Genomic DNA, 24,300 nt, shown 5'->3' on the forward strand with positions numbered 1-24,300 from the left:
TTCCTCATTGTCGCGACAATCAATTCACAAACACATTTACTGGTTAAAAATTTGGCACCTTTAAGTTTTCAGTGTCTTTGAAGTTAATCGATTATCATGCAAATTTATCGCAGAGCACTGAGTGTAACTATTGTAAAACATTTATCTGTGTTAACCTATCAGAAGAGGCTCTGCACGGCTCTTAGGGTCTTCAAAGAAACCTGCAATGACGTCCCCTTCACAGACGGCAAGTTGACTATGAATAGTTCAAAAAAGAGACAAAAGATTCCACTTTTCCATTTTGAAGTGTAGAGGACAAAAACATGACGATACGCAAATTGACTATTTCCCTCTCTGATTTAATTTAATTTTCATGATTATTGCCTTTTTAAATTTTTCGTTCGCCGCCATTCCAACAAACAGGAGACAAAAGTGGCAGACGGAAACTCGTCATTACGGCAAATAAAAGTTAAGATAGACGATTTCGTTTTAACATATTAGGACCTGCCCATAGACATAGTAGACGGAGGAACACCTGCATAAAATACATTGACCAGCTCCTGTCTTCCCAGGCATTCTCGGTCAAAGATTTTCGGTTAAACTACGGCTGGGCAAACCGTACAAACTGGCTCGGACCACGTGACCTGAATCACGGAGCGTATTGGCCGCGCAAAATAGTGGGGCCTGAGTATGAGGCAGCCTCAATACAGATGTTCGGCAGGCCTCTCGGCAGGCGAGTTACAGATCTAGACAATTCACCTTTATGAGCGTCGCGTGTATTGTCACGTGACTTGTGATGTAAACAAACCCCCAAAGTTCGGACATTGGTTTCACCCACGTGTACGAACTTCGAGTCTCTATTTCAAGTTTCCGTTTATATAGCCGGTTTTTCCATGATCTCAATGTCTTTTTGTCTGTCGGAGACACATTGAGATCTGCAAAGCTGATCGCATGCAGGACATCAACACCACACCGACAGAACCCACAACAGCTAGAGCGGGGTTGTTTTAAACGAATCATAGGGCAATAAACTGTTATCGCGACATCATTCGTATTTCATTCAGTCTTGTTCGTCAAAAAGAAAAAGGAAACTTTTGAGTGACAAAAATACTATAAAGCACACCAGTACTTAAAGAAAAAAAAAACATTCTGGGCCCGGATTGTTGTGGGTCTGGGGGGTCTGGGGGGAAGGAACCTGAACTTTTCAGTCTGCAGTCACTTTTGGGAATTGAGCTTCAATTTTTTAAAGTGAGAATATTCATCGGCCGGATCTCAAGGATTGGAACCTTCATGAGCGCATCAGTAGCCAATATCCTGGCGCATAAAATTTCGCCGCGAGAAAAAATGACTTTCCCGCCCTGTTCCCGCTCTGTGATTAAACGTTTTCTGATTGGCTTATCACATCACTAGCCCCCAATCTCCGCTCTGCATCCGCCATTACATCCAAAATGGCGTGTAAAATCTATGATTCATAGCAATGAGCTCGTTTTCATCGCCTGAAATGCCTGTTCGTTAAAAATATCAAGAGATATACCCTATCAAATGAATTTCAAGGACAATTAATAGATCTCGAAACAGATAAACCATGCAAAGGAGACCTCGAAATCCAGGATTTGGGCGAGGTGTTGCTCAAGAGAAAGAAGGCGGTGTTTCAGATGCCCTGTTGAACCAGGCTCGAAAGTCAGGCCAGCTGAATCTTTCCAACCGCGGTCTTACAAAAGTACCAGACAAGGTATGGAGAGTCAACTTGGAAGTTCCGCTTGAAGCAAGGAACGTTTCACTTGATTGTGCTGACGGTGATAAATGGTGGGAGATAGTGGATGTCACCAAATTAATACTGGCTTCAAACAAGTTGACGGAGATTTCATCAGAGATTGTACAGTTTCCTGCTCTGACAGTCTTGGATGTAAGTAGATACAATACGTGTCCCTCTTTTCCATGCATAAAGCACCAACACAGATTTTAAGTCTGACAAAATCGAGCGTAGAAGTTGGAAGTCGAACCATGTTTAGATCCCTCATAATAATAACCTGTGTACAGTAACCCCTCCCCCTTCCTCTATTTCGAGATAAATTATACAAGAGATACCAGTGCAGAGGAAGTATGAGGACTGTGGTGTATTGGAGCGATGCAAACGAAACAACAAGTTTCATTATGAAAATGAATAAACAAAAACAAGACTATTCTCGACATGCAAACCCTCGACTTCGCCTCAGGTTTGCATGTAACTGTCTTGAATTCTCCCAACCCCTCTCGTATTGATATCAGGTTATGCAAACACTGAAAACATTTTCTATTGCTTAAATGTAAATTATATAGAAAAAGCTATTCAAGTCAAACAATTATTGTTTGATTTGAACTGTATTTTCTCGGTGTAACTTTTCCTTTACTAGGTCCATGACAACAGTTTGACCATGTTACCTAATGAGATTGGACAGCTTGTGAATCTTAAAAGACTGAATTTGAGGTACTTGTTCTACTTCCATGTAGAGTTTCATTGATGTTGTAGCAGTAAATAAAATTAATTAGCCCACTTATTAATGAATCAGTACTCCACGATCAGGCGCGTAGCTGGGGTTTGAGAAGGGGTGTTTGTACTGATACAAATATTTCTTAACAGCGGGAAATACTGTGAGCACCAAAGGTGCGAGCCTCTAGGGGTTTCTTGGAGCAACTTACTCCCCCAGAAAATGTTGAAATCTAGAAACCTGGAAATGCTATTTTCAGTAGTCTTCTCGTGAATATTTCAAACTCGATCAAGTGTAAAATAACAAGTATTTTTAGTCTTAACAACAATATTTCCGTTTGACTTGGAACATTCATACATAGTGATACATACCGGCTAAGTACACGAAACAAAACTCGACGTGTGCTGCAAGGTATCTTGGAGCAAAAGCTTAAGCCCCCCAGTTCCCCGGCTCCGCTGTCTTTGTACTGAAAGCAGCGTGAAACGTCAATATGTATTAAACAAGTATCACCTAGATCCCCCAAAATTGTATTCCCTACCTTTCGTCTTTCGAGACTCCATTTGTCAAACCCGGAACGCCTGTTAAGGAAATATCTTCAATGGTGGGATTATTTTGATTACATATAATACAAGGTCACCAGGATATACTAGGGCCACAACATGGGCTACTTGATTATCAACTCACTACGGGACTATCAGGACTATCCTCCATCAATGACCTGCAAAGGGGGTTTGTTCAAACTCCTCAAACCCCCCCTCCTATGCGCCTGACGATTCACCATAGTACTCTTACTCCTTGCTAATGAAAATAATTTTCAAATGCCAACATTTTGAGTCAAGCCTTATTCAAAACTTGGCAAGTGTGCAGTTGAATCATTCTCCAAACCTACTTAAGGTGACTCGACCCAGTTTTTTTGGGGGGGTACCATCCTACTTTGAAGCTCTCTGGTATCCCCACCTTTACTTTTATCGTAAGTCTAACACATAGAATGGATAACATATAGATCAATCTACAATATAACATAAAAATTTGGGCGTTTTCGGCCTTTTTTCGTGAAAATCTCTCGGCTACACATAGTGCGCATTAGTGCCTTGCGCTGAACAGAGTTTCACCGAAATCGCAAAGACCCAATTCGAGAAATTCAGCGGTTTCCAAATTTAGGTCATAATTTATGCGAAAATGATAAGCAAACTTTACACGGATTATATCTAATAAACTATGAGATTCATCTCTTTATTTTGGGCATCGTTATAACAGATGGGTCCTTGCAAGTCAGCAAAACGCTTTAGGGCCTTGTAAATGCGCGCGATTTCGAGCAAAGCAAACATATAGAAATTATAGTTTTCGCTATTTGTTGACGTTTGTCAGCGTTTAAGAGTCCTTCTCACGAAAAAAGCATTTTCTTAAAAATTCGTAGTTTTTTTTCCTTCAAATTTTTTCAGGGCCACAATTGATTAACTAACTACCCGCACTCTGAATTTCATGGTCATTGAAAAACTGTGACATTATCTTCTTTAAGCCCAAACTTGAGTAAACATTGAAGATTTTTAGCGTTTTGGCTGAGTTTGTGCTTTGGGAGTTGTCTATTGTTTCTAGTCTGTCATTATACAGCATTCTTGTTCAGCACGCGTGCAATGACCGCGCTTGGCTGACTTCCGAATGCTCACCGAGATATAATAATTTTGGTACAGTGAGACAGGCCATCGCGTGATACATAGAGGTTTAAGTCACAATTTTTAATCAATTCTCGTGCTTCTTGTGCCTTTGCAAAAAAATCAAGAAGTGCTACACACTAAATCTACTTACTATTAAAAAAATATCATTTTTTCATAGGTTAAATGCAAGCCAATAATTAAACCAACTCGCGACGGGAATATCTCGGTGAGCATTCGGAAGTCAGCCAAGCGTGGTCATTGCACGCGTGCTGACTTGCAAGGACCCATCTGTTATAACGATGCCCAAAATAAAGAGATGAATCTCATAGTTTATTAGATATAATCCGTGTAAAGTTTGCTTATCATTTTCGCATAAATTATGACCTAAATTTGGAAACCGCTGAATTTCTCGAATTGGGTCTTTGCGATTTTGGTGAAACTCTGTTCAGCGCAAGGCACTAATGCGCACTATGTGTAGCCGAGAGATTTTCACGAAAAAATGCCGGCAACAGCAGATTTTTGACTCAGACCTCAAAGGGGCGTGGCATTATAACCACGTGACATTTACTCCGATCGCCCAAATTTTTATGTTATATTGTAGATTGATCTATATGTTATCCATTCTATGTGTTAGACTTACGATAAAAGTAAAGGTGGGGATACCAGAGAGCTTCAAAGTAGGATGGTACCCCCCCAAAAAAACTGGGTCGAGTCACCTTAACTACACTTAAATAGATAGTAACAGCAGGGTTTATCCTAGAGTGTGGCAATTGTGGGATTTTTTTCTCATTTGAATAATAATGCTGACAAAAATTTTTCTGCCGTGTGTGACATTTGTATTTTAAAACCAGTCAAACCGCTCTTCTGGAGTACAAATGCAGTGAGATATTTGTACTTGTTTTCGGCATTATTTGTACTCTACTGAGTAAAGTTGAATAATAAAATTAATAACTTATAGATCAAGTATGAAACACAAAAAGCTTGGCTAAATCAAAGCCATTGCAAAGTCATTTGAGAGTTAAAATACCAGGCCAAGGAAGGGGGGGGGGGGAATGTGCCAAAATAAAACTACAGAGGAAATGGAGGGCAAGGAGTGTGGAATCATAATTCAGTTCCCTTATCTGCATCATTCTCCACCCTCTCAACCCTAATTCTTTGGTAATTCATAGTTCTGCAATAGTAGCTACAGATATACATTTATATATTTTTTATGGTTTTTGCCTCTTTTTTCAGCCATAATAAGCTATCGTCTCTTCCAAGTTCACTGGGATGCCTTGACAGTCTGTCATCCTTAAAAATGGATCATAACAATCTTACAAGCCTGGAAATTGAACTCGGAAAGATGGTTCAGTTAGAAGAAATGGTGGGTTATTATTCTTCTTCAGTATCAAAGTTGGTATTCTCTTACTGAATTAATGACTACATTGTTATAGGAAATTAACGCTTCATGAAATTAAGGTATTGGAAATTAACTTGACATAAATTAACACAAAGTTAATTTAAAAAGACTTTTGAATGAAGGAAATTAACGTGAAAGAGAGGGTAACATTTCAAAAAGAAGGAAATTAATCCACGTTCAAAAAGAAACAAAAGTTGTTGACACAAAAGGAAAATAGTCAAATGTATAATCCAAAATGGAAACTTAGTTCAATGTACTTTCCCTAGACGTACAAAGAAATCTGCAAGGGAAGAAATCTGGCTACTTAATTCAAGGGTTCTTCACAATAATTGTGACACTGGCACTGGCAGATGTACACCCTCATTAGATACTCCTCTTTCTAGGTTAACAAGAATGTCAAAAGTGTATAGAGAATTTGGGGCCAAAATACATGTAATGCAAATAAGGTTGTGGAAATTAACGCTCCACCTAATTTATGCCACAGAAATTAACGGACTGGTACTGGTAAATGCTAAATGGACTAGTACTTTTGCTAAATATGCACAGCTGCAATTTTAAATTTCACCCTAATAATTGGCTACAAGATAAAACTTGGTTCAGTCTCCAGCCCACTAGTGCCTCTGTGGTTCTCTCCCTACCATATGACTGAGTGCGGAGCGTTTGTTGGGTTGGACCATTATTTCAGTTGAACAGTCAAACTGAGCCTGTCATGATATGCAGAGCAAATTCTAATGGAAAATTAGGTCACCAAAATATCATGTTACAAATTGAAATTTTCATTTTCTGACATTACTTATTGTAATCATCTTGATGCCATGGATTGCAGAGTATATATAACTTTCATTTAATTTTATTATTAATTTTTATTTTATATCAACTAAATAAAAATTATTTTGATTGATAAGTTGAGTACAGTTTGTTGTTTTAGAGAGTAAAAAGGTCAATCTTTCTCATGTGATGAGAAGTAAGAGGATTAAATTCCAAAACTTGAACTGGCAAAAGCTGTACATTCTCGCAGCAATCAAGTATCAAGAGTAGAAAGTCTTATTACTCAAAGAGTTATAACAAAGGCTGTTCCAGTTTGAGGAGCCAAGCCTCAATTCAGGAATCAAGTCTTGATTCCCAATTCGTGATTCTTGAAAGGATTGGGAACCAAGTGTAAATTTACTTTTGAATGGTACTGTGTGTATTAGTATTTTAGGGTATAAAATATCACATTGAATACAGAGATGCTATTTTGACATTACTTCTGAACTTTAGGATTTATCTCACAATTCTCTGAGAAGTCTCCGACCATCCCTTGGTAACTGTCACAGTCTTCGACATTTGAACTTGTCTCAAAATAGCTTGGAGTACCTTCCTCCTGAGATAGGTCATCTGCATGGTGAGCAAAGTGACATAAATCATAAAGTACAATGTTGTGATCAATGGTTTTCTATAAATGTATATGGGTATTTGAAGAGACTTTTGGGAATAATAAAAATAATATGTAAGCAATTACAGACTATGAGCAGTCTGTCTTTTTTCTTAGTCTGTCAAACAAAACTCACAAGACGTGCAAATGACCACATGCAAGACTGAAGGCATGAGAACGGAGACCTCTTAACACTGGCGTGTGCATGCACTCCCCTCACTAAATCTGAAGAAAAAGAGAGACTGCTCACAGTCTAAAGCAATTTTTGTTATTACCGAACATACTATAAACAATATAATATCACTGAATAACTGCAACTTTAAAGATTAGACAAAAGTTGCATTGTCAGTTAGCCTGAAGGGAAAGGTTTTTATTATTAGGTAAAAAAAGCGGTAGTGGAGAATTATACAAACTGTTTGCAATAATTTTATGGCAAAAGGTAATATGTATGTTTTCTGTCAAATAACAAAAATTCCAGTAAATAATGTTTGTGTAATTGATGAACTAAATGAACAATCTCTAATAATAATAATAATAATAATAATAATAATAATAATAATAATAATAATAATAACAATGATAACAGTAATAATAATAATAATAATAATAATAATAATAATAATAATAATAATATTAATTGCGGGTGGCAAGAGGAGCTTATAATCCAAATCTCCTAGGTTGTTATTACGTATGCGTTGCATGTATGTAGCCAGCATTCCTTTTGCACTTCCACTAAGAATGAATGGAATGCACAGAACGCAGTTTGATCATGAATTGTGTGTTTCGATCCTCTGTCACTCGTAATCTTATCACGTGTGTTTTGACTATCTGTCATGTAAAACTTATGCAAAGCACAGGGATGGCAAGCATTTTGACTTTCCATCGTTGTTGCCTGGACTCCCGTAACCTTTTGTTATTACTAGTAATAATGGTTTTAATACAGTGGAACCTATATCAGTATTTTTACGTTCGCTAAATAAATAATACACCCATATTAATTTTTATCAAAGTTACATATTTGACTTGAACCAAGGTGTAGGTAGTCATTGAGTCATTTGTACACCTCAACTGAGTGCAGGTTCAACTCACTGGATGAGTTTTAAAACAGTACAGTTAACTTTGACCCAAACTCCGGCTTAGCTAGTAATAAATTAGTGTGGCCTCACAATGGCTTGCCAATGCCCATACAAATTTCCCACTCATGCCTTGTTTTCCAGTATTAATGTACAAGTACCAGGGGCATAGCAAGCTTTTTGATTAGTTGAAGGCCTGGCTGACTTTCATTTCCACATATCCTGGAAATTGCACTCATGGCTGGTATGCACTGTCCTCACCAACACTTTGAGCTCTTAAGCTTTTTAGCTCTCCCCAACAATGCATAATTTATTACAAGTGGTAGAGTCATCAACTAAAAAATTTGTAGGCCTGGGCCTACAGGTCACGGACTAACTACGCCCCTGAATACTGTTCCTCTTTTAAAATTACAGCATTAAGAGATTTGAATCTGAGTAATAACAAGCTTTCTGAACTTCCTAAAGGTAAGTTGCAGAGAGCCACATTAGTTTAGCAATGTTTCACAGCATCATCTTATTGGTTAAGCTAAAGAACTTATTAAAGTTAAAGTGAGATTAGGCTTATTTGACCAAATCAAAGTTTCATTTACTGTCAAAACTACATGTCCTGAAACAAGTTTCCCTTATTGGAATGCTATCTAATTGTTTTGAAGTACAAATGCGTGAAAATTAAATAGACCCTTCTATTCCCACAGTTTTTTGTTTTCAATTTTCGATAAGGCCAAAGGCTTCGTCAACAGGAGGTTTGGGTACAAGATGAGTCTGTAGCAAGTGAAGAATGATATAGTTCCAGAAAGACAAGACATTTTACAGATGTTTTTTTGGTGGAGGCACAGACTTGCAGAGCTTCATGTACCTGTTTATCTTCACTAGTTTAAATACATCACTCTCAATGCGGAAACTGATTTTTTCCTGGAATATTGACAGATTTTGCCAGACTGGTTCATGTCAACTGTTACAAAAACTATTCTGGAATCTACTTACATGTAATTACTTTTTATGAGGATTTGTCATGCAAACAATTAGTTCGTGCCAAATGGTACTCAATAATAGTTAGTTCCACGTAAAATTGCTCCTTCTGGAGAGTAAAACATGTTTTCTTTTTGACAGACATTGGAAAGTTGAGCAATCTTGAAAGGTTGGATTGCCGTCATAATCACCTTACCAGCGTACCTCTCCTGTCTTCCTGTCAATCACTGAAGGTGCGTGTAATCCTGAAGGTGCGTGTAATCCTTACAGCTCTACCCTTCCCATGGTTCGCACAGGCCTTGAAAAGTCCTTGAAAATACATCACGTCCTTGAAAAGTCCTTGAAAATTGAAAAATTGTGGGATATCCTTGAAACGTCCTTGAATTTTCCACAGAAGTCCTTGAATGTTTTTTAAATCTCCTTGAATGAAAATAATCTTCTTAGTTATGTTTTACGCAAAGGAATGATTGAAAGCACAGCAATAGACAAATTTTCTTGGTGATCATGAAAGTGTTTTCTTATGATTTCGGTGTTTCCGACATAGTTCATTTTCCGTTATTTGAAGTGCCCTAGGAACTGTGCCTTAATGAAGGAAGGTATTGCAATAAGCAAACCCCCCTCTACCTACGCATGTTAAAAGTCTCTACTTCATGTTATTGGGGAAAAGAAGTCCTTGAAAAAATGATTTTAGTCTTGATAAGTCCTTGGAAAGTCCTTGATTTTTTTTCCCAAAAAAATTCTGTATGAACTGTGCTTCCACACCTAAGAATACAGTCATTCAAGGTTTTAAAAAACGTTCTCTTTAGCATGCGTAGGAGACGATTTTTTTGGTGTGTTTTTCGTTTGTGGTTCGTAAAGTAAAAGACAAGGCTGCGCGAAAGCTAAACAGAGGACAAACGAGATAACGTATGTAAAACACACCAAAAAACAGTTGCTATTTACGCAGGCTATTTCTATGTGGAAACTAATGAAAAAGAAATGATACCACTCAAATACAAAACTCTGCCGAAGATCTTTTATTTGAAATGTCATACAAGGGAGTTTTATCCAGAGACAAGAACTAAACTCCTTGTCTCCATAAAAGAATCTACGCATGAAACAAGTGATGATTTTTTATTGGCAGGAACTTTATCTCGGCAACAACAAGATAACAAGCCTGAATAGGGAAAGTTTTGCTTCTATGACGTCTCTGTCGATATTTGGTATAAGAGACAACAAGATTAACAGGTAGGGAAATTTAAGTAGAAATTATGTACCAGTATTTATCTATGGGTGTTGTCCTTTTGGATGACCCATAGGAGAAGGCACGTTTCTTGAGAGTACAGGTAACTTTTCGGGTCCGGCGCCGAGTATTAAAATCAAGATATAAAGAATAATAGCGCGGGCCCTAGCTAACAAGCCAGTCCACTTTTTTTTTGGCAACTGATCGCTTTATCATGCTATCTGTATAACTAATGAAACCTTGATCTTAAATGTAAACAAAACAGTTGCCAGGTCTGGTATTTACTGGGATTTCTGGGAAACGGCCCCTGCAGGATCAGGGATCCGCCGGGGACAACTCGGATCACTAGTGTTGCATCAAAGGGAGCAATGAATCTTTGCCCCGAGTGGATTCATCGGTTCCACCAGTTGATACATCATGATCCGAGTGATCTCGGATCACTGATCCTGATCCGGATCCTCCCAAAGAAAACTCTCTAAAGTTTCCTCTTATATATGTACAGCTTCTGTAACTAAGGCCAATGTCCACACTGAGCGGGATTGAAAAACGCAACTTGATTCTACACTCATCCCCTAAACTATCCGCCTTAAAAGGATCTTTTTCCAAACGTTCTTCAAAGAATAAATTTGATCAAAATACTAGCATTGCGTTTTAGTATGGACGGAAAACATTTTGAAGAAGGAACTTTTCAAAAAGGCTGACGCCAATATAAGGATCAGTGTGTATTCAGTGAGGGGAGATAAGCTCTTGCTTCGCCCTGTGATTTCCTACTCCCATTCAATACGTTTTTCTTCAATTTTCAGCATTCCAGGTGAGATAACAGTGTTGAGAAAAAATTTAAAGATCTGATTATAAGTTTTTCTTTATTTTTCAGCATTCCAGATGAGATAACAGTGTTAAAAAAGCTTGAAAGGCTTGATTTGGCAAACAATGATATATCTGGGTGAGTATGGTTGACTTAGTGAAATCAGATTCGGGCACAGAATTTGCAAGTAATGGAGTGTGTATTAACACCCTATAAAAAGTCTAAGTTAAAATATCTTAATTGCTTTCCACTTCTTTATGAAGCACCGTCTCCCCGTTCCTTTTCTTACTCTGAGAAATACGTTCAGTTCGATAACAGAATTTGGCGTTCAGAACTACTAGCGTTTACATTCTGTGATGCAGATGGGGCGATGGGGGAGACCATGTGGCAAGCATAACGAATACTTTTAAACAACATTTATCTTTCCATCATAAGAGAGCTTTAGATTCTGAGATGAGTACGACTACGACTACGCGATTTCTCAATACTAAGTAGTGCTCGCGCGTGAACCAGCGTCATTTTGGCGGGAAAAGGTGGTAGCCGTCGTCATTCTAGTACGAGTTTTAGCGTGAATGTCGTTGTGGCGAAAACGAGATATCAAATGTTAGAAGTTTTATCATTTTGCGAGCGGGAGAGAGTGTAACCTCCTTCACTAAAGATAACTGTGCTAACTTTTCTACTGAAAAATGGTAAAATGAAGCTTTCCGGGAAGTCTATATTTTGAGAATACGCGAAAAAACGTTCGGTCAAATCTCTTACTCGTAGTCATCCTCGTCTTCGAATCTAACCTGGTGAAATTTGCGACAACAAAGTTTCAAACAAGATCCAATGTTGCACACGTCTCTTATGACAAACCCATTTCCCAAAAGGGGTTGCTTACGACCATCCAATTCACAGTTACAACACTTGTTACGTACTTTAGTTAACACGGGTCTTGTTATGCAATAGAGAGCTTAAGCACAAACGTTTTTGAGCGATGCACCTCAACCGGAAGTGTTCTTTTTCCCTGCTTTAATACGCCTTGATGCCAAGGTGTCTTTACTCTTAAAGCCCACTTCCGGTAGACGTGCGTCGGTCAAAAACATCGTTGCTTAACCTCCCTAAGGCTGTGTGCAAACGGACGCAACAACTCCCAACATTGTTGCGTCGATAATGTTGGGAGTTGTTGCGTGCGTGTTGGCAGTGGTGTGCAAACGGATGCAACAACTCCCAACAATGTTGGGACCTGCAGTGCATCGTGGGAAAGATACAACCCATAAGTCTTTGTAAACCATGCGTAATGAGCGTGCGTGGCCCAACAATGTTGGAAGAGCTGTGCAAACGGATCCAACATCGTTGCGCTACGCTTCGGCGATCACGGAACAAAAGAAATGTTGGGAGTTGTTGGGTGAAAAGATTGACCGGTTTCAAACTTTGCGCAACAACACGCAACAACATCCAACAACATGCAACAGGGTGTGCAAACGGACGCAACATGTAACATCCAACAATGTTGCGTCCGTTTGCACGCTGCTTAATAAGCAGTCCAGTCAACATGTTTTTGTACTAGGTTCATCTACCCCATAGTATTCTACTAAAATGTTTTAGTAATATAGTTCATTGAACTTGGCAAAGGTGACCCCAATATTGTATACTTGTTAAAAATAAAGTAAACATATTTATAAAACTACCGCCAAGGCTATAAAGTCAGCCCTGCATTTTAGCAATGGGGTAATTACAGTGAAGTATCACGTAAGCGACCACTCTTGGTGCACAGCAAAGTGGTCGCTTACGGGAGGTGAGAGAGTTGACCGTATGTCGCTTTGTTTTTTCAGTCTTCCTTACACTATGGGTACCATGGAGCATATCAAATCTTTAGTACTGGATGGAAATCCCTTAAGAAGCTTGCGGAGAGATGTTGTCATGGTAATGTTCACTTAAGGCATAAAACCTTTCCTCAAAAAAAGAACACTCAGTGATATCCCTTTTAGGAGACGTCTGCAGAAACTTTGTTCTTGTTGACCGATCCATCCGATATGTATGAATAAAAGGTGAAAACGAGGTTATGTTTTGCGTTTTCGGACGAACATGAACTCGTGTGCGCGATCGGACTAAAACAAACAACTATTAACTTTTTGAATTGAAGTGAAACCGCTTTCTAACGTACCTGTTTTTAGCCAACTCTGTATCCAGTTATTGCTGAACATGAATCTGTCTTTTCCTCTAGTCATTATTGTTCTACAATCTTGGACAAAACTGTTGAGAAAATTGTATACTTGGACAGCATTTTTCTAAAAATCGTATGTACCGGTTCTTCCCTCTCCCCCTTCCCCTGAAAGCAAAGTTGTTGTGTATTCAAAAGAAAGCCTGATCCTGGGCGTTTGTGGGAAGCAACATTGAATCGGGAGAAGGGGTTTTCTTCCCGCAAAGGCATCGTTTTGGAAATAGTTTTGTTGCGTAGGAAAGTGGACATGATGGGGAAAACTTTCTCAAGTAGTTTTGTCCGGGATTGTAGCTACTTTACTCTTTCCATTTCTATCCCTTTTATTTTTTACTTTTCTTATGTCTGTTATTAGAGACCTCGAGATTCGAGGAGGAGATATGACTTTAATTTTTTAAATGCACCTCGAAAAGCCTAGCACCTATATCTCTATTAAAGAAGGATTAAGCCCTCCCCTGATCGCCGGCATAGTTTTAAAACTTGTGACATTCGATCACATGTATTTTTGCCACTACGACATTGTCGCTAAAAACCGGAGTAGAATGAGGACGGCTATCACGTTTTCCCGTCAAAATAGCACTGGTTAACGCTAGTTTACTACTTCGTATCAGAGAGATTTAGAGTGATGTTTATGGCAAACGGCAAACGTTAGAGTTCACTGAAGTTAAGAACTTTTCAAAATAGTAAAAGGGCTGCTAAAAACAATCCAAAACTATTCCTCTAGACAAATCCAACCTGAAGCTTCTAATTTTGGGGTAGACGTAATGGACGGTAAAGCACGAGTTAAGGGAAAACTTTTTCCCGTGGTACAAACTTATACGTTTGCCGTTTGCCGTAAAGGAGTTCTCTAAATCTCCCTAATGGGAAGAAAATTGGCTCTTGAAGTCGTCCTCGTATTTAATAATAGGCTGATTTAGCAACATAAGTGGAACATCAGTTGACGACTGCGCGCGGAAATCAAACAACTGGCTTGACCAATGGCAGAGCGGCAAATTGGGCACTGGAAGTCGCTTTTAGTCCTTTCCTCGCGCTTTCCCGTCGTCAACTGACGTTCCCGTCTGGTAGCTAAATCTGCCTAGAAACCTAACGGCCTGTATTTAATTTTTTCTTTCATTTTTTTCTTATCCTCTATAGAGAGGGACTCAGGCCATTTTAAAACACCTCAGGAGCCGAATACCAGGTTAGTTTCTAGACCTGCTTCACTCACGAACGACAAGAAGCAAGCGCAACGATGTCAACATAGAATTTAAGATTATCGAAATTTCATCATAGGACAGTAGAGTTACCCTTGTCACCCCTTATTACCCTTGTCACCCCTTATTACCCTTGTTACCCCTTATTACCCTTGTTACCCGTTGTTACCCTCGTTACCCTTGTTACCCCTATTTACCCCTTGTTACCTTGTAACCCTTGTTACCCCTTGTTACCCCTTGTTACCCTTGTTACCCCTTGTTACCCTTGTTACCCTTGTTACCCCTTGTTACCCTTGTTACCCTTTGTTACCCCTTGTTACCCTTGTTACCTTGTAACCCTTGTTACCCCTTGTTACCCTTGTTACCCCTTGTTACCCATGTTACTTTGTTACCCTTGTTACCCTTGTTACCCCTTGTTACCCTTTGTTACCTTTTGCTACCCTTGTTATCTTGTTACCCCTTGTTACCCTTGTTACCCCTTGTTACCCTTGTAACCCCTTGTTATCCTTGTTACCTTGTTACTTTTTGTTACCCTTTTTTACCCTTGTTACCCCTTGTTACCCGTTGTTACCCTTGTTACCCTTGTTACCCTTTTACCTCCTGGTACCCCTCATTACCCTTGTTACCCCTTGTTACCCTTGTTACCTCTTGTTACCCTTGTTACTCTCTGTTACCGTTTGGTACCCTTGTTACCCTTGTTACCGTTTGTTACCCTTGTTACCCTTTTTTACAAGTGAAACAAGGGTAACAAAAGGTAACAAGGGTATCCAAGGTATTAAAGTGTAACAAGGGTAACAAGAGTAACAAAGGGTAACAAGAGTAGCAAAGGGTAACAAGGGTAACAACGAGTAACAAGGGTAACAAAGGTAACAAGGGTATCCAAGTGTAACAAAGAGTAAGAAAGGGTAAGAAGGGTATTAAAGGGTAACAACGTTGAGAAAGGGTAAGAAGGGTAACAAAGGGTAACAAAGGGTAACAAGAGTAACAAGGGTAACAACGGTAACAAAGGGTAACAAGGGTAACAAAGGGTGACAATCGTAACAAGGGTAACTGTGTTCAAGTTTTTGTGACGTCAACACTTGTCTTCATTATATTTATAGAGGAAGAAAAGCCGGATGCGACGGATGCCCCGGTCACTTCATTACCTGTCAGTTCACCTTTACCAACTGCTTCCAGTGGATTGGACGTTCACACGATCACAAGCACAAAGACACTTAACTACAGGTTGGTAAATTTTTAGCCTGGTCTCCATTCCAACCATTCTTTGTCATGGCAACAACCACCGTCGCAAATCGCCGCGATGTATAGAGGATATTATACGGCGGCGCGAAGATATTAAGCTTATTTTCGAGCGGTTTCGCTCGTTTTTAAAACATTGTTTTTCACCGCGAGGAAATAAAATTTATTTCTTCAAGCCACCTGGTTATTTTCTTTTAAAAAAAATTACATAGAAAAAAAAGACTGGACAAAGTTTATCGCGAACTGCTGTAGTTCGGCGGCAGGAATTTCTTGAAGTTCTCTCCTTTTGTCCTCACTTGTAAGAAACTTCTTGAATAATGTTTGAGTCATACAAAGTTGTCTTCTTCGTATTAACATTTTCGTGCCCCTCAGAGAAAGTTTTTATGTCAGCTTCAGATAACTGCACGAATCTATCACTCGCCACTTTTATCTTGGCATTTGGCAAACTGTGCACAAACAGCAGTTTGAGCGAGAAATGACGTCATCGATATGATCACTAGTGAAGATATTGGAAATACGTTACTCAATTCCCGGATGTAGTTTCGTCTGAACTTTACGAGTGGTCCATTTTCCACTAAAACACTCTTGTCTATGTAATAAACGGGGACATTTCATTAGTTCTTTTCACTTTTAATAGCAACCAAAGACAATATTTCCCCAAAATGTTTTCAAAATCCTGATAAAAAAAGAGTGCTAAGCAAAAGTTCTGCAAAATACGCTTCATTTGAATAGTAACACCAGACCATGGGATTTCGTTCCGGATTCAAAGTTAGAAAATTATGTACATTTATTAACACACGAAACACGCAGGAGCTCTTGACTTGTTATGAGTTCAGCTTTCATTGAGGACTGTTTTTCAGACTCTTTCTGTATCGTACGCTGTCCTGAACTTTCATCGTTCTTATTTGTGATGCTTCTCTATATTTTGCTGTAGTAACAAAAAGTCCACCTGCATACCAGATGATGTTTGGGATGCAGCCATCTCCGGAGACGTGTCCACTGTCAACCTCAGCAAAAACGCTCTGAGTGAAGTTCCATCCAGGTAGGGTATCTTTGTTTATGAAAAAATGGTTCAGTGTTTCCATTGCTGGAAATAAAATAACAAATTAGCACAGCCTTCTTGTAAGTTTGGATCAGTGTTACTGTCAATTGTAATTTATAGACAGCACTCACACATGATAAGAAAAAAATACTTAAAGTGGCGTGGCCGAGTGGTTAGCGCGCCTTACTTGAAATCCAGCTTTAGTCCCCTTTCAAACCACTCGCTGTATTCGTGCCTCGCTGCTACTGAGTTATTTTTATTATAGTTATATTTGAATTATTTGTTTCTTATTATTTGAGGCGAGTGCTTGTGAACTAACTCGAAAGCCATAGTGCCCTTCTACTGTAAACTAAACTTTGCGTTAATACATTTTTGCCGAAAAAAGTTACATATTTATTGGCCTTTTTCTGCCTCTTCTCACCAGGTTGCTTTCTCTGGGAAAATCTCTCACAGATCTCAACGTGTCTTTAAACAAGATCAGTAGTTTGCCTTCAGAGTTTGGCTGTTTATCAAAACTCTCCTCTTTAAATCTGAGGTATTTTCATAATTTAAAATTGCCGATAATCACAGTCGAACCTTGCGGGAGGAAGTCGCACATGGAGGTTCGACTGTTATATTTTATTATCTTTAACTCTTGTTGCGATACCCTGGTTAAAATGATTAAATTTAGCTGAATTCTCAATTACGTTAATTGATTGAACGTCACTCTTTGTCTACAACAGCTGTTCTCTTTGGGACAACCCTAAGGGGCCTGAAAGGCCGATTAGCGTTAATCTAGGAGTAAAATTTTATTCCGTTTTTGTATTTTAGTCTCCTGTGTATTGCGTAGAGTAACATTTTGCGTTATCTCTACTGTATCTCGGAGTAAAAGGCACAACAGTATTTTGTAAACTCGAGTTGCATGTTCTTAGACAAGAAAACGTTGCTTAAAATTTGGCTTAATCGTGGGTTAAAGTTGACCATTCTTCGAGGAACCGGGCCCAGGCCCCGCTGGTTCAAAAGATGGATAGTGCTATCTATCCGATAAATCGCTATCCATCGGACAAGTATTAGGGAAACCAATTACGCTATCCAGGGTATAGTGATTAATCCAGTGGATTGCGCTATCCACCTTTTCGAGCAACTGGCACCAGCAAGTTATTACTGAGCAAAAGACTGTGAAAGGTTTGAACCCAGCAGTCATTTCATAAATAGATGGAGCATGATCGTTCGGGTGAACGTAATCCCTGAATAGGACTTTTGTTGACAGTGACTGTGCGATAGTCATCATTAGACTCAAAGTGAGTTGTATCACGTTAGTTGATGGCAGTAAACGAAACGCACCAATGACATCCTAAACCATCACGGCTTAACTGACAGACGACCAATAACATGATTTACTAATAAGGTCAATAACCAGAGTTTTTAAAATACCATCAATTGACGTAATACAACTTAGTTCGACTCTGAAGATGACTACGGCACAGGCTGTCGAAACGTCAGTCACTGCAAACAACAACAGTCCTATTCAAGATTATACTCACCCGGTGTATCATATTTCACCTACTTATGACAAAAGACTGTCCTTCATTCATTTTAATCAAAATTACCCCTTTAATTTCTATTATTATTAGCATCAACCAGCTGAGTGATTTACCTGACAGCTTTTCTAGGCTGACAACTCTGAGAGAAATAAATATCTCCAACAACAGGTGAGTTTTCTTTAAAAATTCTAAAGGAGTTTCTCAACGTACGCTATAGTTCAGCTCGACATCGTCATTGTCATCGTCATCATCCCTTTACCCTTTCATTTTCTAAGGAAAAGCCCTGATGACGAGGCTGCGTTCAGTTCTACTGGTTGGTATTAGAGAGCTTTAGGTTGAGTTCTATTGGGACCAACCCCTTCAACCAAAACCGGTTTTGGTTGATTTGTTTGAAGCTCCCAATGGAACTCGACCTTAGATTCGAGGACGAGGACGACAACGAGTACGAGATTTTCTAAATTACAAGTCGTGCACGCGCGTGAGCCAGCGTCATTTTGGCGGGAAAACGTGATAGCCGTCGTCATTCTGCAACGTGATATAGCAAGAATAGGTCGTGGTGGCGGGAACAAGTTATCAAATGTGAGAAGTTTTTATCATTTTGCGATCGGGAGAGGGCTTAACTTCCTTTAGTATGGAAATAACCGTACTAACTTTTTTTGGTTAAAAAAAAAAAGGTAAAATGAAGCTTTCCGTGGTGTCTTTTCTTTGAGAACACGCGCAAAAACCTTAAGTTAAATCTCGTACTCGTCCTCTAAAGCTCTTTCCTTCTAATCCACAGTTATACCTCCATTAAGCGGCCACCCTCGAGGTACCGGCAAGTGGCCGCTTAATGGAGGTTGGCCACTCAATAGAGGTTTATCATAAATAGAGGTTTATCATAAACAAGCGCGCGACGTGAGAAGTATTACTGGTCCACAATCGGTCGTCAACTTCTATCTCGGACTGTATTTTCTTTGTCCAGCTCTGCAAATATTCTCCAAATAGCAGATGTCTTCCTTCGAGTTGTCTTCTTGTTGTTCTTGCCATGTTTTTAGCTGTTATTTCGCCTAGTTCTTACTCTTAAAAAGGGGGAAATGTCCGCCATTTTTGTTTTCACAACCAAAACAACTCAACCTCGTTCCCAAGTCTTCTTTGTTAACGGTACATTAACCTGCAAGGAAGCTGCACTTTTGACGTCATCGGTTTATTAATCGCAAAATTCTTCCAATTTTTGTCATCAGTAGCTGGTTAAGGTGAATTATGCGTGTGCTTTTAGCCAATCAGCATCGGGGAAATATTTTGAATGAATAATAATATAAGTTTAATTTCTTATTCTATTATATAGTTATTTTGGGACTTTGATTACTGGCCGCTTATGTATCGGTCAAATCGAAGCTTCAACATGCCCCCCTCGGGCAACCCCCTGGGCATTTGACTTTTTTGAAAATTATTGTTCAAATTCCCCCCTACCAGGGCCAAAATGCCGTTCAAATGCCCCACACTAGGGTTCATTCAGGTGATCAAATGCCCCCACCCCGGGGACATTTCACAGGCACAAAAATGACAGAAGGACAGCGGAAACGCCTTCAGTTGTCGAACAAAATCTTTATAAATATAACAAAAACTGAGCAACACTGTTAGCGTATTTACTACGAACAAAAGTCTCGTGCAAAGCGGCGGAAATCGCTGCTACCAGGTCACTGAATGCTCAGCTTTTCTTTGTCAGGCAACATACAAAGCATTCTATAAAAAAAGATCGCACCCATTGAGATTAACATACTTGCAGTAGGTCAAAGTAGTTGACCGTTTTATTTTATTTTATTTTATTTTATGTTGTTGTATAGAATCGCCGGTATTGGTATTGTATTTCATCGTAACCACAACAATAAAATACATTCATACATTCAAAGCCTGAATCCAATATTAAAAATTTTAAAATTTAAATACTTCAAATACGGCACAAAGCTTGTTTAAGCCCTTTCCTCGTAACCAATTGGTCACAAAGGCACAATCTTTTCCACGAAAATCCTCTAACACCGCGTCCCCAATGATAGCTCGCCACGCCAAAGATTTCACAGGAAATCGAGGGTGCAGTTCAAATTCCCCACCCCCTGGAAGACTCTGGTAATCAAATTCCCTCCTCCCCGGGACGGCAAAAGTGTCAAATGCCCAGGGTATGCCCGGGGGGGCATGTTGAAGCTTCGATTTGACCGATACATTAAAAGAGAGGTCGCTTAATGGAGATTCCACTGTACTTCTTTCTCTTGTTCGCGGTATTTTAGGTTTAAAAACTTACCGTCAGTTTTATACTCGTTGAAATCTTTGGAGATCATCTTAGCGAGTGGAAATCAGGTGAGAACATGTTTTCCACTTCTTACGCAGGTTAATACACATAGTATTTTTTAAATTTATTTTGTACATTCTTAAGCAAGGAGCCCATACCGCTTTTAGTTTATTCACAATCTTTCGTACAGATTTAATCCAATCAGAAGCCAGCTGGAAACCGTCCTCGACTTCTGATTGGTTGAAGTCTGTATGAAAGAATGTGAGTTAATTAAAGAAGGTCATGCTTTCGGGCTCCTAAGTTCTCCTTTAGTTTCGTATACTTTATATTTGGTACCCCTTTCACATTCCAAGTTTAGAACGCTGCGTCGTCTTTAATTGCTGTAAATACACTGCCTTTTAAATTATTTTATGGATAAATTATTAAACCAGGAAGTTTTGATTTTTTCGCAGCCATAAAATGCGTCTCTTAGCCACATTAGGTCATTTTGCAGACCGGACTGATAGTTTTTCCTACCCTTTTATATATCTTAACCCTGAAAAAGGTGCCCTTTTTGGGCGCAGCCTCCCCGTATAGGCCATAATAGGGAATACCCCCCCGGGACAATACAATGCTTCAACCGTTACTTACCCCCTTCAAGCTGTAGAAATGTACCGTAATTTGCTTCTTTTACTACTGTAGATCCAAGTGATTGAAGTTGAAAGCTTGCTTCCGATGTCATCGCTTTCTACCCTTGATTTACAAAACAATGACATCGCTCAAGTTCCTCCTCAACTAGGAAATGTTACGCAGCTAAGGTGAGACGGTGGAGGAAAGTCATTTCAGCTTGGTCGAACATTATGGTCTCTTTCTTCCATTTTTCTTTCTCTTGACATCGCAGTCTCTGGAATCAGAAACTCTAATTTAATTTCTAAATACATGACACTCTGTTCTGTTGTCCCCACCTCGGCAAAAACTAAAAGTTCACAGATTGTTTATTACGCTATGAAAGAAAACGTGCATCGCGTTATTATATGTGTTTGGTTGATTCCACGAACGTAATCTTATGTTCCATGTAAACATAGAGGAATATGGGTGGGGTCGGGGGAGGGGCTAAAACCGCCATACCGCAAGGCAAAAAAAGCGAATACCGCACTGTGTTGTCGAAAAAGAACCCAAACGCGTGTCCAGCTCGTTTAAACCCTAATATCGCAATTTAATATTAAAATCACAGAAAGATTGCTTTAAAATTTCAGGGTCGGTTACTCATATAAACGAAGTTTAACTTAGGCCGCGGTTTAAGAAATCTTTGGACTTTCAGATCTCTTTCTTAGTAGGTTAATTTAACAAAAATAATGCTTTTCCAGTCTAAGCTGTTGTGCTTTATTGAAATTTTTCTCGATAAATGGTGCTTAGATAAAGGTGTTGGGCAAAATAAATATGGCTTAGACCGCGGTTTGTTAAACACAGGCTAAACTCCGTTGAAATAACTGGCCTTCAATGTCCAACGGAGTATTTGCTCACCCCGTCCTTACACTTGCTAATTACCTCCCTGCCCAAGAGGAACAGTTGCCAATCGACTGCTTTTGTCCTTGTTAGGTCGTTGCAGTTGGAAGGTAACCCATTCAGAAATCCAAGGGCAGCCATACTTGCGAAAGGAACTCAAGCACTATTGGCTTATCTCAGAGATCGTATACCCACGTGACCATGTTTTACGTGAATTTTAAAGACACCTCAGTACCCGGTGTGTTCTTGTTAAAGGTGGCTCTGGTGCGGAATCGTACTGCGCCATCGAGATAGAAAATCGCCAAAAAATGAGTGCGAATGCTGTCTGGAATTTTCGAATCATGCAAAACAAGCAAAATAGAATTGACAACAAAAACTGTTCAATCATGAAATCAACTGTGTTTTAATTTCCGTTTTACGTCGTTTTAAAGAAGGGAGAAGAAAAGAAAATCTTATGTGTTACCTAGTGAAGCAATGGGAAAACAGATTGTGAATACAAAGCCGAAAGAGCTCGGTATCGATTAATATATTTAAAACTAAGGTACAAGTGACGATTTCTGCAAAGTTACACTTTTTGAGTAAAGTAATTCCCCGATGCCGTTCTGTTATCAGTTTTGTTGTCTCGTTAAACAACAAATATTGAAAGCTTCTCTCTCAGACAATCGCCATGTTTACTTTTTTTCCTCTCTAACCTGAAGAAACAGAAGTGAACACTTGCTACTAATCCATATTTCAGGATCAGCCTTCCCTGTATTCATATTAGCGTTGGGCGCCGAGCTTTTATCCCAACTGTTGAAGTAACCTTCCTTCCGTACAAGACGGGCTCCGAAATGCAAAAGTTGAGAAACGTTTCTTTTAGAGATACACAAGATCCGAACTGAACTGAAAAAAAAAGACTCCCAATCATCTCCTCTTAGTTAGGTCACGTGTTCATAAGTTCGTGCACAGTCCTATCTCGTTGAGAGCAGTGCCCTTGGAACCGTCATAACCTACAAGTAGTCCTCATAAAAAACCGTTCTTCAAGAAATTTAAGAAGCTAGAGGGAATAGAGATTAACGTAAGTACTACAATGTCCCGGTAGGTACAATGTTCGCCCGTGAGACTAGGTGGAAATTGACGTCGCAAATTGCGTGACAATTGTATTGTCATACACGTCTCAATCGTTTGGCGGCGTTCTTTCGCGGCTGGGGAAGATGTATCAATGTGCTCTTTAATAACTTTTTACATTGGAACCTCAATTTAACGAACCTCTATGTAACGAAGTCCTCGGTATAACGAACGATTCCTCAGCCTAGCCAAAATTAAAAGTTATATCGAACACAATCCACTTAAGCGGAAAAGTAAAATATACCTCGATATAACGGGAAAATGTCGGCATGTGATAAAAGATGAATGCCAAACAGACCAACAAGGATAACATTTATGTGTACAGTAGTTTTTGTTTGCCTGTTCTTGAGTTTCTAGTGCCGTAGCTATGTATAGTTCGGTACTGAAAGGTTATTACAATAATTTTTCAGATCCGGAAATGCTGGGTTGATATAACGAACCCTCAATATAACGAACATTTTTCCCCAGTCCCTTGGCACTTCCTTAAATCGACGTCACACTGAATCTCTCTGAAGTGCCGGGGGTTGTTATGTAACTTCTCTACATACATTGTTCAGCGGACATGTGACTACAATGGGCAGGTGCATCAGCCAGAATCTTTTATCTTCATGTAACTCCAAATTCTCTAGCTAGTGACTAAGGGAATGTATAGCAGCCAGAAAGGAGAAAGCTGTTTATCACAGAAAATTTGTGAATAAAAAAAACCTTTTAACAAAACTCGGGGCCTTGGAAAAATTATAGCCGTTTGTTTATTTAAATCCCAACGGGATCAAAAGCGGGGGAATCCCCGAATTCTACGCACTTGAGCGTGCCTAATACAACATACAACCCCATATGTAATTCATGAAGCCAGTCAAGTTTGGAGTCACGGAATTTTACAGTCCTCAAGCCGAGAAAGAAAGCATTAGAACTCAGTGTTAAGCTCGTGAGGCTCGAAGCCTCACGCGCTAGCGAACACGCGAACACTGCAACAGGGACACTGCAACATCATGGCCCGCGTTGTGTTCCAGTTATGCGTCGTTACTTCTTTCTTCATGGCCAAGACTGAATCCTTCTTCGCCCAGCCAGGTGATAATACTTACACTCCTAAGGTTTAAAAACCTCATTCAACTCCTTTTATATTGTCATGAAGTGTTTAGGCCAACACCGCGTCGCTTATCAAAGAGCAGGATGCGGTAAATACATTATGCATCGCTAGTACACTAGTAAAGCAATACCGATCGACCGAAGTTTATTTCTTGTTCATGAAAGCTGAAGAATTTTC

General features: G+C 39.4%; 1 protein-coding gene across 1 annotated transcript; it reads left to right on the forward strand.

Moving 5' to 3' along the window:
- Nucleotides 1–1,445: 1,445 nt before the first annotated feature.
- LOC140954068 (leucine-rich repeat-containing protein 40-like) lies at nucleotides 1,446–22,528 on the forward strand. The gene is made up of 17 exons (XM_073403470.1): nucleotides 1,446–1,885; nucleotides 2,373–2,446; nucleotides 5,336–5,465; nucleotides 6,762–6,885; nucleotides 8,403–8,453; nucleotides 9,099–9,190; nucleotides 10,081–10,184; nucleotides 11,054–11,122; nucleotides 12,799–12,889; nucleotides 14,319–14,364; nucleotides 15,478–15,601; nucleotides 16,551–16,658; nucleotides 17,083–17,193; nucleotides 18,272–18,349; nucleotides 20,443–20,512; nucleotides 21,126–21,241; nucleotides 22,023–22,528. The coding sequence occupies exons 1-17, from the start codon at nucleotides 1,565–1,567 to the stop codon at nucleotides 22,126–22,128; spliced, it is 1,815 nt and encodes a 604-aa protein (XP_073259571.1). The 5' UTR covers nucleotides 1,446–1,564; the 3' UTR covers nucleotides 22,129–22,528.
- The last annotated feature ends 1,772 nt before the right edge of the window (nucleotides 22,529–24,300 follow it).

This window comes from Porites lutea, chromosome 12 (genome assembly GCF_958299795.1).
Source record: "Porites lutea chromosome 12, jaPorLute2.1, whole genome shotgun sequence".
NCBI classification, from domain to species: Eukaryota; Metazoa; Cnidaria; class Anthozoa; order Scleractinia; family Poritidae; genus Porites; species Porites lutea.

Bases quoted from the DNA above. Each gene is read 5' to 3' on its own strand.
- LOC140954068 (XM_073403470.1), top strand. From the start codon at position 1,565: ATGCAAAGGAGACCTCGAAATCCAGGATTTGGGCGAGGTGTTGCTCAA. The intron at 16,659-17,082 runs GTAGGGTATCTT...TCTTCTCACCAG, and splicing joins CTGAGTGAAGTTCCATCCAG to GTTGCTTTCTCTGGGAAAAT. The intron at 18,350-20,442 runs GTGAGTTTTCTT...GCGGTATTTTAG, and splicing joins ATAAATATCTCCAACAACAG to GTTTAAAAACTTACCGTCAG.